This window comes from Panicum virgatum, chromosome 1K (genome assembly GCF_016808335.1).
Source record: "Panicum virgatum strain AP13 chromosome 1K, P.virgatum_v5, whole genome shotgun sequence".
NCBI lineage: Eukaryota > Viridiplantae > Streptophyta > Magnoliopsida > Poales > Poaceae > Panicum > Panicum virgatum.
The window spans coordinates 4,910,020-4,929,071 of record NC_053136.1 but is presented as its reverse complement, the minus strand read 5'-3'; the positions used below and the strand labels follow the sequence as shown (position 1 = coordinate 4,929,071).

Below are 19,052 nucleotides of genomic sequence, written 5' to 3'. Positions count from 1 at the left end.
ACGGGTAGGGAGAGAGATAGAGTGGAGGGAGTGAGGGCACCGGGTAGTTGAAAAAAAGAAAATAATTTTGACACTTGAGGCCACTTTCTGTTACTTGGTTTGGTAGAGTAGAGATATACACTGCGTTCGTCAGCTAGCTCCAGCTCCAGCCCAACGTATTTTACTCTCACACTACTCCAGTCACCAACTCCAACTCCAGCCAGCCCAACAATATTTTTCTCTCACACCATTCCAGCTTCAGCCTCCAGCTCCAATCTGCCGAACACAGTGATAGAGGATCAACGTTTGCAGCGAAACTGAATAAAAAGGAGATAATCTCGATGACCAGACAAGAATTACTTGGTATAGAGTAGAGATATAGATGACCAGACAAGAATTACTTGGTATAGAGTAGAGATATAGAGGATCAATGAGTGTAACGAAATTAAATAAAAATGAGATAATCTCAATGACCAGACAAAAATATTATTTTTAGGGGATGAATTTAGATGAGCACTAGTGCGGATAGGCTTTTGGTGTAGCGGGGGAATGGTTGCCGGGATCAATGAGAGAATCTGGAGCCTGGCCAAGTGCTCCAGACAAAATCCACTTCACCGGTCAGAGCCATCAACTTTACAGACCGTCTACACCAACCCTCCCATCCGTGCTCTCTCTTCCTTTCGTTCCATCCCGATCGCGCGTGTGTGAGAGAGAGGAGGAAGCTGCTGCGTCCCTCGCTCGTCTCGTCTGCAAGTGGCGCAGCCCCAGCCCTGCCCGAGTCGTCACTGCAGACGCTGGGAGGGAGAAGACGATGGCGATGCTCCTTGCCATTTCCTCCATGTAGTCTCCATCTCCGACTCTCCAAAGACTCGCCAGATAGAGCTCAGAATCAGATCAAAGCAGCGTGCCCTGTAGCACACTCGCCATCGATCGAGGTAGCAGCAGCCCCTGCAGGGTGGAGACGACGGCGCCTTTCACCAGGCCGGCCAGCACGGAAGAGCTAGGGAGAGGTGTGCGCGTGCGCCGTAGCTTGTAGCTAGGGAAGCTCGGATTGGGACATGCTTTAGCACGCCATTGGCTGCTTTGGGTGGTGCTGCCGGCCGGCCGGGGAGAGGGGCGGCTACGGCTTTAGGGTAGCTAGCCATTAGGCCAGCACTTAGGCGGAATATAAAACTAGCTTGCATCAAAAGGTTCATCCTTTAATCCCCCCTTGCATTGGGAAGTATTCTAGCTGGTGTCTTGTGCTCCATGTCCTTCGTTCTTTCGGTCTTCCTCCTTTGTAGACCAGTGACAGTACTTTTTGGTGAGTAGGAGGGGCAAGTGGCCATGGAGTTGTTGTGTACATGTTCTGGAGTGGTGTAGTAGAGAGATACTACGTCTTGCACCTCTCATCTATAAATTCACCTTCTGCTCTTTCTTCTACCTCCATCCATCACAACTTTTGCACTGTTCTTCCTCTTCTCTCTCACTAACCCTAGCTTTCTAGCTCCTTCTAGTAGCCCCCTTGTCTTTGTTCCTGCTTGTGCATGCCCATCAGATCAAGCTCAACTTTTATTTGTTTCTAGCATTATACTGGTTTAGATGGAATACATTCATTTTTTGTTCTCTTGGTCGATCTTTCTTGCACAGTTTTGTGAATAATGGATGTGAGAGATGGTATATAGGTTTGATCAAATTGAGATTGTGTGTGCCTGGCTCCCTGTATGCCACACATGTAGCCCAACCCGTGGCGTGGTTGCCTGCTGTGGGTGGCATGCAAGGGGCCAAGCATGCATTTTTGTTTCGATCTTCTGTCACTTTTTATCTCTACTATGTTTTCATGTGTTCATCATGTTTCATTTTGTTTGTTCTTGCTTGCAGGTGCCGATCGATCGAAGAAGGGTCGATATGAACGAATTTCAAGTGGTTCTCCGATCCAGTTCTTGGATCTGTCAAGTTATTACCTAACTAGCTTGCTCCGAAAACTCGGTGAGGTTATTCACTTATGATTTTAATTTGGCTTGCAGTTTTGAGCACATGAGCCGGTTATTTTTCATGTTTTAGTACAATTTTTCCTGGTTCCTAAATTCATGAAAACAGGCATAATGAATTCTTTATTTAGAAAAAGAGTCTTGAATTCCCGGCTTGTTTGAGAGTACATTGAAGGAATACATTTTTCTTTTGATCGATCACGCAACTCTTCTCAAATGAATACAATGAGGAATTAATTAATCTGGTCAATATCATGTTTTGATTTGATTTATTTGCCCTACCTACTGTTTCTTTCATTATGCTTGATTTCAATACCAACTCAGAGTCTATTTTATTCTTGTGTGTTCTTAAGCACGTGCGTCCTGTGCACAGCATTCCTAGGATTTTTCCCCTTTTCCTTTTTTAAATGAAACTTTCATGCGTTTGGCATTGTGCTGCAAATGACAAACGCATAAGCAAGCTAAGACTCGATCGGTTCCTGCTAGTTCACATGAAGCAAGAAATAATTCGGTGAGTGGTTTCACTCGTTTAATTTCTTTCCTCAATTGTTTTCTCATATAATTCTTTATTTACATTATATTTCAATAATTAGTCTCTGTCTCCAGTAGGCGTATCATATATATGCTTGCAAGCATAATTTTACTACATCCAGTCAGATATAGTTCATGTTTCAGACAATCAGACAACAAAAAGTAACTAAATGCAGATCAAATTAGCTGTCCAAATCCACGTCATCTAATTTTGACCGCAGTTTTTTTTAAAAAAAAATTACCTGAAGGGAGTATCTGTGAAAAAGTACTGCTTCTAGCTAATATAGTAAACATTAAGAGAAGGAATTCCTCAGAACTTAGGTGATCACTTTTTTTTTGCAAGATAAGGTTAATTCTGAATAACATATAATGCTGAAGTGATTAAGTGTAAGTTAATTGACAGCCAGAAACAATGGGTTATGAAGTATTTGTCCATCGTTATTTCTGTTTAATTCCTGTGATGTGCAATGGTCTCAACTATGGAGCTGTTCACATGAGCTCCTGAGTGTGCATCGGCGTTCATTCTGTACGTACCTTTTCTCTAACTAACCCTATTTAGGAGTAGATGTTTTTTTTACTGTCATATTGGTTCATAGGTACTATTAGGAGTACGTCTCTAATGGTGATCAAGGGCTGGAGCTGGAGGGATTACCATCGGATCAGTAACTGAACTAAACTTTCTATTTGCATCCATGGCTAGGGAGACGCGCCCATGCTCTCAATTTTGACACCGTATCCAAGCTTAGCACCCGTTGCAAGGCCGGCCCGACTCAATCAGATCGAAGCTGCGAGCAAACGCATGTCATGCTGCACTGCCATAACTAACCAACCAGTAACAGCACCAGTACTGCTGCAGTACAAGCAACAGCTCGCGGCTAGGGCCCACCAGCCAGCACCACAAATGATCTGTTGATGATGATCGCCATGGCATTGCCAGGGCCCACCTACACCATCTCCCACTCTCATCAACCATGTACGCTCCTGCCTCCCTGGCCAGCAGCAGCCCGAGCGAAGCAGTTCTTCAGTGGCAGCTGCAGTAGCAGAGCTACTAAAGCTGCAGTTCTACGAGCAAGAACGCATGCAGGGACATGCCATGATCTGCGAGCACCTGGGTCCCCTTTTGCACAATTGTGGCGATGGAGACAGCATGGCAGTTGCCTCTGCTTGGATGAACTCATGAACACCTGCCTATGGTGTCTCAGTTATCCAAAGTGATGCCACTGAACCGTTGCTGAAAGTAACTGTCACAGTGTCCTGGAAGCAGGAGCAAGATGACTGACAACGAAGATGTGGATCACATTATCATTGCAATTTACAAGACAATATAGCCCAGCAATAGTTTGCCTTGAAATCTGTAACTCTGGATTAGTATATACATCCAGGCTATTATGTATGTGTTTGTACTGACAAAGACTTGAATCAATTGCAAATTAGTTTACCACCCAAAAACAAGTTGTACATGTACAATGAAAATGTGTAATCAATCCACAGTATTGTACATACAAAAGTTGTTCCCTCATATGTACTCCTTTGGCTCAACAATGATGTTCAGGCTACAAATGAAGCAATTAAATCTATACATGAAAAAAGAAACCAGCTGGTAAACTTCTGGACAAGGTGTCCACCTATGCTACTGTCTACATGTGTTTCGTACCTGCAACCAACTCACTTCACTAACAATCTGTTTCTTCACAGACGAATGGATTACTCCCGATCCGATACACCAGTGGATATCATGGAGGTCTCTGTCGTCTCGTTAGACAGCATAGGAGAAGAGTGTGCATTCAGGGAGGACAGGAATGTGGACGCTGTCGCAATTTCGATTGGTTTCCTCATGCTCCTGACCTTGAGATGCATGAAGTCGCTAATTATAGCTGGCTTGCTGATCTTCTCTGACTCAACATCAGTTTCACCTGTAAGCATGGCAATGACCTTTGACATATCAGGCCGGTGTCTTGTGACATCTTGTGTGCACAAGAGCCCGATTTTCAGGAACCTGCAAGCCTGTGCGACGTCCAAGTCATCACCCAAAGAGCTGTCTATGATTTTCTTCAAATCTCCCTGCTCATAATAAATCCATGTCTGCAAGAGGAGAACCCCATTGGTGATCTCTGGGAACTGTAGCAGTAAAGAACAAAAGCCTTGATTTAGAACAATTGTTCCCCTAACTGTCATGTGATGAGTTTTCAGGAATAGCAAATAAATTTCTTGGTAGTTCATAGCACCAGTTCTAAGCGTGCAACACTGGTCATACTGTACTAAATCTGAGAACAGAAAATTTGGCATGCGATTTCTATGATTACCAAATGCAAATGCTGCATATATCGACATGAGTTCTCCTACATGAAACAATGACTTTCACACACCATATTCATGCATCAGTATCATGCACATTTTCATAGAATAGAAAACAGTGTTTAATTAATAATGGCAAAAGCAACTTCAACTATGCAAGCAACAATGGAAAGACATGTCAAATGTAACCTAGCATTTCCTCTAACCTTTTCAAGGAGTATCTGATCTTCATATGCTAATCTTGTATCGCTGTTGGATCTCCCGCTAACTATTTCCAGAAGCAGAACCCCAAAACTGTAAACATCTGATTTACGTGTCACTTGTCCTCTAATAGCATATTCAGGAGCCAAATAGCCTCTGTCAATCAAAAGTGGAGTAAAGAAATCTGAAAAGGTATTCATAGGCTATAAATATAACAAATGCCATTGTTTCGCTGAATATGAATAAAGAATGGTAGAAGAACAAGCTTCTGAAGGCAGTCAGAAAAAAACAAGAACTGAAAAAAAAAATAAAGTAGAATGTTTACTTACAGTGTTCCTGCAACTCTTGTGCTAACATGTGTTGCATTTGGTGGAAGAAGCTTTGCTAGACCAAAATCAGAGATTTTTGCGGTAAGATCCCTATCAAGAAGTATATTGCTTGCTTTGATGTCTCGATGAACAATGTGGGGATTTACACCATGATGGAGGTATGCTAGTCCCCGTGCAATTCCAAGGCAAATATTCACTCGAGTTTGCCAATTGAACTGGATATTGCTGTGGTTGGAACCTGAACAATCAAAAGTTTAAAATGTGTAAGGACATATATGATATATCTTAAGTTTTCATCATTAACTTCCGTGTGATATGTAGTTGAAAAAATATCTATTATAATTTTGATGTATTATTTGGTTTAAATATAAAAGAATAGTTACCATGACATACCTAGAAGTGTTTGTGCAAGGCTATTATTTTCAATATGATTGTAAACAAGGATTCTTTGATCTCCTTCCGTACAATACCCATAAAGTTTCACAAGATTATCATGTGAGATGTCAGAAATTGCCACAAGTTCATTCTGAAACTCCCTTACTCCTTGTCTTGACTCTGACGAAAGAACCTTGACAGCAATAATTGTTCCATTCTTAAGCTGTCCCTGCACCATTAAGTTGTTGAATGTCAAACACGTCTACATTAGTCACAACTTCAGTGGCTTCTCTGTTGAAGGTTACACATATTACCTTGTACACCGAACCAAAACCACCCTCACCAATCTTGTTTGATGGGCTAAAGTTTTGTGTTGCCCTTACTAGCTCCCTATAAGTGTATCGTTTTATATTTGGGCCACCAGGGACGTCTACACAGGCAGAGATAAATCACAATAAGGAACAGAACAAGGTAGGAGAAAGTATATCACAATATGTAAACAGGGATATTTCAGAGTGTGCCCTACGTATGAGAGCTCTACCTTCATTATGGTGGGAACTTGGTAGGCGCCTTGTTCTTCTCTTCTTGCAGAAGATAGAAAAGCAACTCATTTGAGATTCTCAAAGTATTATATCTGCCGTAGTGCTGTCAGCTCGATAACTTCAGCTTGCACTTATGATATCAACACAAGCATTTTACTGATACTCATTGACTTCTATCATGCCCTGAAAAGAGAGGATACCAATTACTGCTACCTGTAAACAAAGCTATACCGGAGACATATCATTTCAAGTTTAAAACATACTATCTATGGTTAACAATTTTGGTCATGATTGTCCAACTCATATTAGTGAATGCAATACATAAGTTTTTTATCAACTTCCATAGATGCCATGTAGCCGGTGACAGAAAGTTTTGGCCAATTACAAAGCATGGTTACAGGCAGTTTGTAAGACTGCAGGCGTAGAACGAAAGGTATCGTTTACAGAGTTTATCACATGAGAAAGAGATTATTCCAGTAGTCAAGCTCACATAAGTTACAGTAGCAGTAAATTGTAAAATTAAAGTGAACACACAACCTGCTTGCACAACTCCCAAAGATCATGTTTGCTTACAATTCACCCAGACAAGCAATGCTAATGCACTTCAAGCTTACAAATAGCATATGTGAGGACTTAGCACATCCATGAAGTTTCGATCACTGCACAGTTGCTTCGTATAAGTGGGCAGGTGAAACCGAACTACCTTAGGCTCAGGAGTCAGTGCCAACATAAAAATTAGACTAAGTCCACTATAACTTGTATGCATTTAGTTTATTCAGAGCAAAGCCATGATTGGGCAGGCATGGACCGCACATCATGATTGTATATCTATCCAACGCATCAAACTAATTTATTTCTGAGAAACTCTGATGTACGTCTGTGAGGTCTTGTCATCACAAACTGATGTTTAACCATCTAACTAACCCTGGTGCCACTAAATTAGTCCATCATTAGACGACCCAATCAGTTCCGCAACCAATAATTTTAGTGCACAATCACGCGTAACCAATCACAATTGACAACAACCAATCTCCTAGAAGTCCAACATCCATCGTCAGCAAAGTTCGCATCTTTCCACATTTTTCACAATTCTTAAGCTATCAAAACTAGTAAACCAGCGTCGGAAAATCGCGGCAGGACATGATCAAGAACGAAGTCATTCCCATTCGGACCTCCACCTCACACGGAATCTACAAAACTTGATCAATCAAGAAAGGAAAAGTAGCCAGCGTTCCTGAAGACAATCTAAGCAGAGTACAACACCAACCGACTAATCCCTTTTCCTGGTGGACATGGAAGGCAAGAACCACGAAAAGAGACAAGGGACCAATAGCGGGAACAAAATCCCAATCTCGAACCTTCCTCTGCGTATATTCAGAAAAAGCAACCAGGCAGGCTCACCTGAACCGCCGCCGCCGTGACCGGGGAGGATGAACCGAGTCCAATCCAAAATCCAGCCGCCGCGACAGCCCCACCCCGGCGAGTCAAGACTCAAGAGCACGCCAGCGCCCTTATCAATTATCCCCGCCCGCTGCAGAGACGGCACCAAGAAGGCAAGAACCGCCGCCTCCCGAAGGTTCGCCGAAGGCTCTCCGCCTGCCTACTGCGTCCCCCCCCCCCCCCCCCCCCCCCCCCGAGTGCCGTGCCGCCACGGGGCGCCGGGGCGCAGCAGCGGCGAGCTTTCGCGAGGGAGGAGACGGGGCGCGGGCGGACTGTGGACTCGTGGTGTGGGGGTGGCTCGTATTTGACTTCTCCAACAGGGGGGAGAGGTGGAGGTGGGGAGGAAGAGAGGACCGGGCGCCTCGGTTTTTTTTTTTTTTTGAGCAGGGGCGCCTCGGCTTTTTTTTTATAAAACATACCTGTATTCCAAGTTAAGGGAAACGTACACGGACCCGTACAAATACAAGTATGTCAAACAAGGATACGGAAGACCACAGTCCCACCCAACTCGCACAAAGGGCCTTCAGAAAAAGAAAAATTACAAGCAGATCCCTGCCCCCTATGCTCGCCGGAGCTTCCGACGAACCCCGCCACCGGAAGTCACCGGATCTGGCCGCCGCACGCCCAAGGACCGAAGAGGACTCCATCGCACGAAGGCTTTGAAGTGAGCCGCAGAAGATGAAGCCGTCGCTGGTCGCCCATCGGCCGGGGACGGGGGCGCCTCGGCTTTGAAAGCGAGACGACGAGGAGGAGGAATGGCGGGGTGGTCAAACCATTGACCGCGTGGGCGTGTGAGCCGAGCCGAGCCGAGATCAGGGTTAACCTTACCACCGGTCAAACCGGTCCGGACCGGTTTCGGTTTTCGGCCGGTACCCAACCGGTCAAAATTCAAAATTTAAATTTAAATTCAAAAAATGAAAAATTCATAAAAATACTTCAAGTTGCGATGAATCTAATGGTATCAAATTTTCTTAAAAATTCGTTCATTTAGTATAATTTGTGGGGATTTAAAGTTAAATCAAAAAAGAAAAAGAAAAAAAATGGGCCGGACCATTAAGGCCCACCAGTCAAACCGGCCGGTAAACCAGTTGCATGGGAGCTTTTGAATTCAAACCGGTCAAACCGACCGGTAAACCGGTCGGAACCAGTTGCACGGGAGTTTTTGAATTTGAATTTGAATTCAACCGGTTCCGACCGGTAACGTAAACCGGAACCGGAGCCCGGCGGTTACCGGTTACCGGTCGGGAAATAAAACCCTGGCCGAGATGGGCCTGGCCGCGGCGCAGCCGTGTGGGCCGCCGTGCCGGGTAGATGGCTGGCGGGTCGGACTCGACAACACAGACCGTGTGCTCAAAAAAAAAAAGACAACACGGACCGGACGCGTGTGGTCGGTCGCCTGGTTGGGTGGGTGTGGGTGAGGTCCGACGCGGCGGCCGGCAAGCCGGCGGCGACGCGACGGCAGCCGGGCGCGGCTGGGCTACAGAGACCGGTCACGCGGGGCATCGGGGGGTCGGGTCGGGTGGTGGTTGGTTGGGGTCGCGGTTGAACCGGGTCAACTGAACTGACCGGGCCAGCGTGGGAGGCTGTTGGCTTGGCTTGTAGCTGTAATGGTGTGTTGGTGTGTCATGCCCTGACGTGTCCGTGTGCGTAGGACGACAGCACGTGCACTGCGTGCAGCCTCTGTGTATAAAAACAATGTCCTTTTTCTTTATTTTACATTATTTAACAAGAATAAAAAGGTTTGATTTGTACTTCATCCCAAAGAGAATATAAATCTCGCGCTTCCCGAGAAGTCAAACAATTTTAAATTTGACCGAATTTATACAAAATAGTATTAATATTTGTGTTACAATATAAATATCTTTAGATTAATCATATAATATATTTCTATACTATATCTATTCGGAGACACAAATGTTAGTAATTTTTTGAATAAATTTGATCAAAATTAAAATAGTTTGACTCCTCGGAAAACTAGATTTACATTCTTTCTGAAACGGAGGGAAAATTGAAATGTTAGTAATCTACTCGGAGTATGATGGTTGAAAATTGAAATGGACGGTGTTGAATTCAGCAGGCGGTAAACTGATGAATGGTGACTCTTTCAACTTCAAGGGAGTTCGTCGTGACAATTTCCGTTTACTTTCGTTTATTCCGTTTTTTTTCGTACTGCGGATGAACATGCGTTGGACAAATCGTCTGCAAAATTGACCTGTTCAGACATCCCGACTTCCGAGTCGTGTAGAAAGGCCATGTTGTGTCAAGGTCCTTGCGACCAGAAAAAGATGCACTGATGCACAAGGTTGCTTAAACGCATTTGAAATTAGGTCTTAAATTGTTTATTGTACTTCATATGCCGAAAAAAAATGAAAAAAAATCCTTGGAAAGCTTAAAGAAACAATACAAAATGCAAGCGGAACCGAGTAATTCGAAGAATATAATGAAATGATCTTTTTTGAGGGCGAGTATGAAACGATCAGTAGCCCGCCACGAGCTGGAATGGGTAACTGGGCTGCTTCCACGGGCGGCACAGACTCCAGGGCCCATCGGGCCATCACGCCAACTGTTCACCCCAAGGCCCAGGCCTGCGCTCCTCGCAGCGCCGCCGCTCGGTGAAGCCTCCTCGCTTCCGTGCGCCGCCGCCTTTTTCCGCCCCGGCCAGGCGCCAGCGGGTCAGATCCGACGCGTTTGCCGGGCGCCGCCGTGGCGGCGGCCGGCGTGTGCTCGTCGTGCTGCTGAACTGCTGGCCGCCGCCGCCGCACGACCCACGCGTTTCAGAGCCGGATATCCTTGAGTTTTCTGAGTTCCATGGTCACCAGTGTGACGGAAGCATTCAGGGTGATGCTGATGCAGGATTGCAGGGCCAGTCAAGACAGAATAATCCAAACCGGAGAACCAAGAAATCAACAGCGAGTGACCTACAATCTATAGGGCACCTGTGTGCAACAAAACAACTCAGTCCTGTACTCCTGTGCATCTCAGACAGACAAAACAGAAACTTTCAACCACGAGATCTGTTGCGTCAGACCGTCACAGCAGCAGGACAAATCTTTGACAAGTGATGGTATCGTATCATTGCTAGACTAAGCATGATGATCTGGGAGGAAGTTGAGAAGTTGTCATTCTACATCAGTTCACTGTTGTTGGTAGAAATCCAAAAAAAGGCACAACGACAAAAATGTGAGGCAATATACTCCACCGAATGCAATCCAGTCGGTCTACAGGTTTCCAGTTTTTCCATTGCGAAAAGCCAGTCAAGATTGGGAAGTGGCGATATCCGGCATCCGAATCCGGGACCCAGCCAAAGATCTGAAAGCGATAGAGGAATCGCCAAAGATCTGAAAGCGATAGAGGAATCGCCAAAGAAGCCGATGGGCGATGGGGTTCAGCCGGGGGTAGAAGATGATGCCCACATCTCTGAAAAAGAATGGGCGAGCTGTGTGCCTGTGTGTGTCACACTTGCCCCAACAATCCACATGCTTCCACTCAAACTCGTCAAAATCCACAACCAAACCACACCAGGCCGATCCGCGACACGTCGGCACGCCAGAAGACGCGGCGGCCCAGGGGGATCAGAGCAGGGATGATGGATTGGTAATTGTGGATCTGTGATGGCGAGAGAGGGCATCACATTCAGCTCCAGATGCACCACTGACCTCTCAGGAAAGGGAGGCCATCCTTTTTTTGGCCATTTGTTCTTCAATGGGCAGGCACTCAGCTTTCTGTCAGACAGGGACCCAGACGCCACATGAAAGGGCCAGTCCGTGTCTCTGCAAGTCATTATCAGCAAGAAGTGGTGCCAAATTATGCGAGCATAAAGGTTCAGGTGAATTCCCTCTTGGATCTATCTGCCTATGAGCTTTCAAGGATCATACCAAACTGCTTTTTACTGGAAATGGCTCTAGTAATTATCATGACAGCAACGGTAATATTACCCTGGGTGAAGAAATGATCTCTCTCATTGGTAAGTTGGAGGTGCATCTATAAATTTCACGTGTAAGAACAGAATATATAGAAAAAGAGGATAGCCCGTGGTCTGAATTCTATGAAATGCCCCTAAATTCCACTGGAGATATTTTTACAATTTTTTTTGAAATAAAAGATATTTTTACAATTACAGTAAGGACTGCGCTGCATTAGTGTATCTCCCTCGTCAATAGGACTTAAGATATAACCAAAAGTAGATGCACTATATCGCACCAACACGTGCAGAACAAGCAGATGACTAAATTAGCGGTATTAGTATTACATGGAACTAAGTGCTGGCATGTATACAAAAACGTACTGCTAAAATCTATATCATATAATCATCAGGTGGCGCAGAACGTAGGCTACATTACATCTATGTGCTTGGTTCCAAGCCATAACTAGGAAGAGCTGTGGAAACATACAGAAAGGGCATCCTAGAGCGGTTGCGCCATGGCTATGGGATTCTATCTTCAGAACTCGACCGAACCCACCGGTGCCATTCCAGTGCTCAGGCTTCTTGATTCCTGCTTGCTAACATAGCTGTCCCAGCCATTGCTAAGCCTTCTGGCAGGAGCCGAGCTCAAGAGCTGAATGCCCTGCTTGCCCATCTGCTGAACCTCCTCCGGAGAAAGTATCTTTATGCAGGACACACTGTTCACGAATTCACTGCACAGTACAGGTCGCAGTAAATTTAAGAAAGAAAATAAACAAGACAGAAAGTGATGAGGAACTTTTTATAGAACTTACTGCCATGGGTCATCACCAACTAAAAGGACATCGCCCTCTCCATCGACAAATACAAGCTGCCAGCCTGATCTTAAAGGGTCTTCCAACTGGCCCTCAAGGCCAAATAGACGCCCCACCTCGCTACGAAGTTCATCATAGCTGCTGAATCTAGTGATATCGAGCAACCTTCCAACGGTTCCAGATTTGTAAACCTATAGGGCACAATTGTCAACAAAGTGCTTCAGGGGAAAGAATTCAAAAGGAAGCTATTTTGTTAATCAAATGGTCCATGATGTAGACCCATCACTCACCTTCACAAAGGTTGAAAACTGTTGATTTGCTTGCTCAGAATTCTCTGCACATTGAACATAGCCCGACTCATCTAAGCAGCCTGCACTAGGTAGTGGCTGATTCAAGGGGAAATCATCCTGAGAAGGGCTCAGGAAATTGGAGGTTGAATATGGAATCGTGCTTGAAACATTATCATTCTGATGGCCTGGAATGCCGCCTTGCATCAAAAGTGACTGCGAGTCTATGTTAACACCAAATAACAGGTGGTTTTGAGGATCAGAGCTCCCATCTTGATCCATTAAGCATCCTCGTCCAGGTAATGGTGCCAATGCAGAATTTTGTGGCAAGTTACATGGGGTCATATCCAATTGTTCTATCTGCGTTGAAACAGCATGAGGTCGAGAAGGGTTAACAGACTCCACTGCAACTCGCTTAGATGACCATGGGTCAGATATCGGTAAAGGAGTGGTTCTTGCCACACATGGGAGGTTCGAAGCTGCTTCTGATGGTAACTGTCCCAACATGCCTTGCATGGAAGAGCCACCGGATGGTGTGAGAGAGCTGACGTTTGTGTCTGGAAAGTTTTGATTTGAGAATGCTGGAACTGTCGGCAATGTGGAAGATGGAGATTGATTGACTGAAGAAAGCTGAGAAAAAGCTGACAACTCATTTGGCAAACAATGCAGTTGTTGATTTTGTGGTGTTTGCACACATTCCTGCTGCTGCTGTGATTCTTGATGCTGCTGCTGTGGATGCAGCTGAGGCTTCTGCTCATTAAATGATTGGCTGCGTTGAAGCTGCTGCTGGAGGTACTCAGCCTGAGTATGACCTTGAACTGTGTTGTCATTGATATTTTGGCTGTAAATTTGCTGAAACTGAGGCTGTACTTGCTGCATAATCTGATTAGATAGGAGAGCAGATCTGCCTACAATATTCTGAGGTTGTTGGAACTGCATTACTGAAGGTGGGATTTGCTTTGTGGTGCCCTGTAAAGCTGCTGCTGCTGCTATGGTCTGGTACATGTCAGACTGCAGACAAAGTAGGGAATTATCCATCCTCGGCTGCATCCAAGGACTCGTACCAAGCCCACCAAAATTCAGTGACTGGAAACTTGGGTTTGCACCGTCTCGAAGCCACATTAGAGAAGAGGTCAAGCCATCATCCCTTCCACCTATAAAAAAACGATCAGAAATAAGATCACTAGTGATATTAAATCATGAACATTATCAACAGAAGCCACTTTTCAATGTTGTATATTGGAAGAGTTGCTAATTGTGCAGCTGTCACTTGTACCATATAAGGAAGGCAGGCCTGTAGGCCATGGACGCTTTAATCCAAGAGCAAAAGGAGATGGATACATCGGAAAAGTTGTCAATGGTTCAATCTCCCAAAGAGACACCCTTGGCTGCTTCTCTCCAGCAGTTGATTCGTCCCATCCAACCTACATGATTCAAGGGAAAGATTGTGTACATGCTTACAACTAGATGTATAATAATAATAAAACAGGCCATGAAAAAGGATGCATATAAAACTTGAGTAGGATGCAAGTAAAGAGTGGTATGAAGCACAAGTAGAAGGGCCCATGGAAAAAAACAGACAAGTATTTGCTTCAAGACCTACCTTTACAGAACGCCAGTGCGAGTTCGGCCAGCGAACAGGATCAAGATCACTTATTCCTGTAATTGTCCCCATGTATCTGTAAGAAACTTGAGAAATTTAGATGGACATATATGGACAATGCACAAGCACACAATCTGATACAGAAGGCATCCAATGACATATCTACACTAGAAGAAAGTGAAATCAAGATAAGGGGGATAGAAACCAAAATAATGTCCAAAAAACAAATAATGTGAGATAACCAAGGGTTTGACATACCGCCTGACACTAGATTCCTCTGTCTCAAATAACATCCGAAAACGCATACCCACAGATATACGGGTATGGTACACAGCTTTCATGTACTTAGACAACGGTATGACAAACTCACAAGGGCTTGCTCTGCAGAATGCATGGGAAAGAGTTAAGCATTTATGATGTGAATAAATCAGAAATATGTGAGAAACTGTTCTTACCTTGGATTATAGAAAATAGTAAAGCGGCTATTTGTTGATGCAGCATGAGCTGCTGCAGCGAGCAGACCAATGTGCATACTATCACTAGAAAGTACCGATGATGGCATGACAGTCTGTGGCCTGTTTGCTCGACGAATGCCCAGAAGCAGCTGGTTGTTATCATTCCTGATCAGCCAGATACATATATGCATGCACCAATGCAATCAGCAGAGAAACTCAGTCCAGGATACCAGGCTTAAAAACTGAATATTGAGTGCTTGGTCTGAAAAGCTAAAAGAATGTCATACCAGATAAAAAGGACGGAGTCTCCAGCAACCAGTCTCTTTGCACTAACAAAGACACTCCAACCTGTTGTCAGAAGATGTCGCTTTGGTTGACCTACAACAAGAATTTAATTCTAAATTACTCTCACACTTGACTACAGAATTCCATTGAAACAAGTGAGTTGCAACATGGCTTGTATGATACAAGGCTGTATGCAGCTAGGGAAAAAAAATTCAATCATTGTGAACCAACAAACATAATGGGAAAATAACGAACCCCGAAAGATATGACGAAATTTCCACTCGTTGCCATGAAGATCTTTTGCAATCAACTCCTGTGCTGGTGGCTGCTGATTGAAATCCTACAGAATTATCAAAGGAACATTTAGAAACACTAATGATTTGCTTCACTTGATCTGAAGGAAAGATCCATGCAAGCAAAAACACGTACCAGTGGAGGAAACACCTTCTCTGCTGCTCGGCGGGGAACTGAGAATCCACCATGTGTACTTGTGTCACTTGCAGTTAATGTCTTGCAAAAATAGTTTGTTGGTTGCTTGCTGGCACTGCCTAACTCGGCAGGTAGAAATGGGTCCTTGAGCTCTTGCTGCAAAGAGATTGAAAATAAATAAATAAGAAAATAGCTTCTTAGATTACACAAAGCAGAAGATTGGATAGGAATAGAAAAGAAATCATGTATTACGGGGCTGAGTGGCTGCAGTGTCATCTGTGCATAGACCACATCTGTCTCTGCATCAGCCTGAAGAAGAAATGCAGCAGAGCTGATGAAACACAAAGGTGGCACTGGCAACAATAATTTCTTGTTTTGGTACAGATGTTCTATATAACTCAAACTTACATGCATGGTCACATTATGGAGTTGGCATATAAGCTGCGGAGGCAGGCTAGGATAGTTGGGAATCTGAGACTCCATTTCCTTATTTGTTGATGCTGCTACCTGAAGTGAACGTTTATAAGTTCAATGAAATTTTTAAAACGAAAAAAAGGAAGAACTTTAATTCTGGCAGAACCATGTGGAAGTCAGGACCACACAAGACTCACGTTCTTAACAGTATTAGCACCCAGATAAGGTCTGCAATATTTATGTCTAATTTTGTAGCAATCTGAAGTCCAAGTAAGAAGAGTAACCTGCTCACCGTGGCCTTGAGGAAAATACACCACCCGACTACCAACCGCAGGCAACGAAACAAGAGGGCCGGCACACGCATGCCACAACTCAGAATTAAGGCACTTGTTCTCTTCTGCTTCTGAAAACCCAAAAGCATTTAAGTGGAAGGCATAATAGTACAAAAGTCTAGTATAAATTATCTCCTAAGTTCAGAAACAATTCCAGATGTAGTAAGCATCTCATAAGCATTAACTAAACTCACGAAATGATTTTTTAAGAAGGTATTATGAATGAGAGGACAATTTTTGACACAAGTATTAACATAAAGAAGCTCCTAGAAAATATCTTCATTTTCCCCTTAATAAGTCTGCATCGAGGGAAAAAATCATACTACTAATTTTCTTTCACTGAATTAAATGGGATTCAAAGAAGAAGCAAAACAATTGCATGGAGAGAGGACTCAACAGATAGCTTGCCACATTGGACTGGTTTGGATCACATGATTACTAAGAAATTTAAAGCAAGGGGCAGAAGTAATTTAACTTATCCTGCAAACGTAAGCTATCCATGGAAGAGGACAGTACTAATAATGAACTAAGCCCTAAGCACACCGAACAAAATTTGGTACAGCCCATGAAATGAAATAATGAATGCCAAGAACTGGATGCTGTACCTTCAGGCGACGCCGGCTGGTCCTGAAGACCGCCGCCGGCCGACGGCGAGAGCTTCATCCTTCCCCCACCGCTCGCCGACCGATCCAAAACGCGTTCGAGAAAACCGAAGCAAGGTCCCTTCTCTCTACGCCAAACCACGCGCCTCCCCGCTTCGGATTGAGCAGCCTGGCGGCGCCGCTTCCTCCTCCGCCGAACCGGCCAAACCTCCTCGCTCCGCGCAGCCGCCTGGCGCAACCTTTTCGACCGGGGAGCTCAAATTTACATCACGAGGAAGCTTGAGAGCTTGCGGGGAATGGACGGCAATGCTCAAAGGCGCCGCCTTTGCGGCTCCGGCAGCACCAGGAGGCACGCCGGCACAGCGAAACCTCCTCCCGCGCGACTGAGCTCAGATCTCGCCGCCGCGGGCTCCGGAACGACAGTTCAGAGCTCCGGGGAACCCGCCGCCGCTTAACCGCAGATCCGACCGCCGCCGCCGCCGCCGGTGGGGACAACGAAGAGCGGAGCACCCCGCACCCTCGCTGCTACTGCCTCTTGCTTATTGCCGCGGCCTCCTGCTTGCGCTTGCAACCGTCCTGCCGCTCGCTTTCTTTCGCTTCTGGACCTTGCTCGCTTCGCTGCTCCTGCCGCTTCTTCTTCTTGTTCCTCCTCGTGCTGCTGCTCGTATGCGCTCTGCTCGAGCTCGACTCCTCGGGGTTTTTAAGTTTTAACCCCACGAGTGGTGCTCCTCCTTTTCGCCTCTCTCTCTCTCTCTCTCTCTCTCTCGCGTGCTTTAAACAAACTTTCTCTCTCCCCCTGAGCAGCTGCTGCTACATGCTTCTGGTAAGTTTTTGCACCTCTTTTTTTACATTCCGTGGGTACGTACGTACACGTACAATTGTACATGCCCTGGTGCCCTGGTTTGACATGGGTTCCTCCCGTGGCGGCCAGAGAGAGGAAGACGAGGCGACCATCCACGGCCAATGGCGTGGCGTGGAACCGAAACGTGTTGGGGGTGGAATGGAAAAAGGCGCCGCCGATCTGATGAGAGTCACAGCGGCCGGCTAGCGATGGTCATCCCACCCACCAGCGTCTCGTCTCACGGATCCTCCAAGATCCTGCCTTTTTGACCTCCGATCTGCCTCCTTGTTTACTCACCCTGATTCACAGCCTGATTGGCCACTCTGGTAGCACTACTGCTAGTACTACGAATCGACAGTCTGGTGATGTGGACGGAACAAGAACAAACAAACCGGCATGTGTTGTGTGTGATGGTAATTAGTGTGTTGTTTAATGCGCCATCAAGCTCGTGGAAAACCGGTTTGACTTGACCAAGCCGCAAGCGAGCTGATCGAGCTCCTCCTTCCCTCTAGCTGAAGTGAAGCTCTACTCTCTCAGTCTCGTCAGATTGGGAAAAAGGAAAAGGACTCTACATCCCCGTCCGTACAGTACGTGTAGACGGCAGCCCCGCACGAATACGTACGCATGCTCCCCACAAATTGCGTACGTATGCGGAGGCGGCACCGTACACGTACAGCGCCGAGCGTACATGCCCGGCGGTTCCTCGACAGAAACTTTTTTAAACAAAAGCCAAACAAATCCGGCGATTTCAAAGAACCATACAAATTCAGATGATTGTTTATGCAGACGAATCGCTGCCTTTTGGGCATGTTTATGTGGAGTACATGCGAAGGAGGCAATGCAAGGGCCCTTGGGACTATTCGAACTGCCCACTGTTCATCAGGAAGGACCACGAATCCATCCATCCATCCGGCGTCACTATACCTGCCTGCACGATCACACAAAAGCAGAGCAGAGCAGGGCAAGGGCTGAGCTGACCGTCCCATGAGCAGGTTTTTTTTCCCCAACCGGTCTGATAAAACCGCCGTCCTCTGGTTCCGGTAAACTGGTCCGGTTTGACCGGAAACCAGTAAAAAACTGATCAAATTTAAATTTCAAACCAAAGACGACAGTTCAATCGGTTTCCACCGGTTAGCCGATCGGTTTGACCGGTAAACCAATTTCAAACAAAAGACGATAGTTCAATTGGTTTCCACCGGTTAGCCGATCGGTTTGACCGGTAAACCGGTCCGGTTTGAGTGGGAACCAGGGAGTTGAACAAAACAACCGACGGAAAACCCACTTTAGTTCAAAATTTGAATGTTTGTATAACATGTTTTAGCCTAAATGAACCATCCAACCCTCTTTTGTACTACTTTTACATTAATACAATGTATAACATGTTTTACATTGTATTTGTATACTCTTGTATGCACGCAAATGCCCG

General features: G+C 45.4%; 2 protein-coding genes and 1 long non-coding RNA gene across 5 annotated transcripts; 1 reads left to right on the top strand and 2 right to left on the bottom strand.

The window, feature by feature from the left end:
- The first annotated feature begins 642 nt into the window (after nt 1-642).
- On the top strand, nt 643-3,999 carry LOC120660478. Its single transcript, XR_005669631.1, has 2 exons — nt 643-989; nt 1,840-3,999. It is a non-coding gene; the product is annotated as an uncharacterized LOC120660478 (long non-coding RNA).
- Nucleotides 3,820-7,831, bottom strand: LOC120660349 (cold-responsive protein kinase 1-like). Of its 2 annotated transcripts, none has more exons than XM_039938954.1 (7): nt 7,624-7,831; nt 6,222-6,405; nt 5,995-6,110; nt 5,699-5,909; nt 5,306-5,543; nt 4,982-5,132; nt 3,820-4,562 (listed from the first exon to the last, which is right to left on the bottom strand). In XM_039938954.1, the coding sequence occupies exons 2-7, from the start codon at nt 6,289-6,291 to the stop codon at nt 4,185-4,187; spliced, it is 1,164 nt and encodes a 387-aa protein (XP_039794888.1). In that variant the 5' UTR covers nt 6,292-6,405; nt 7,624-7,831; the 3' UTR covers nt 3,820-4,184. The 2 variants fall into 2 exon arrangements, with proteins under 2 accessions (XP_039794888.1, XP_039794819.1); XM_039938885.1 differs by having other exon boundaries at nt 3,820-4,598; nt 7,624-7,830.
- Nucleotides 7,832-11,869: 4,038 nt separating this feature from the next.
- Nucleotides 11,870-17,763, bottom strand: LOC120660249 (auxin response factor 6-like). Of its 2 annotated transcripts, none has more exons than XM_039938701.1 (14): nt 16,789-17,763; nt 16,136-16,254; nt 15,846-15,944; nt 15,690-15,746; nt 15,438-15,593; nt 15,264-15,348; nt 15,011-15,101; nt 14,724-14,888; nt 14,527-14,649; nt 14,269-14,344; nt 13,942-14,089; nt 12,669-13,819; nt 12,379-12,569; nt 11,870-12,297 (listed from the first exon to the last, which is right to left on the bottom strand). In XM_039938701.1, exons 1-14 carry the CDS (start codon nt 16,844-16,846, stop codon nt 12,102-12,104), a joined length of 2,715 nt encoding a protein of 904 aa, XP_039794635.1. In that variant the 5' UTR covers nt 16,847-17,763; the 3' UTR covers nt 11,870-12,101. The 2 variants fall into 2 exon arrangements, with proteins under 2 accessions (XP_039794635.1, XP_039794711.1); XM_039938777.1 differs by having other exon boundaries at nt 12,102-12,297; nt 16,144-16,254; nt 16,789-17,525.
- Nucleotides 17,764-19,052: the final 1,289 nt, after the last annotated feature.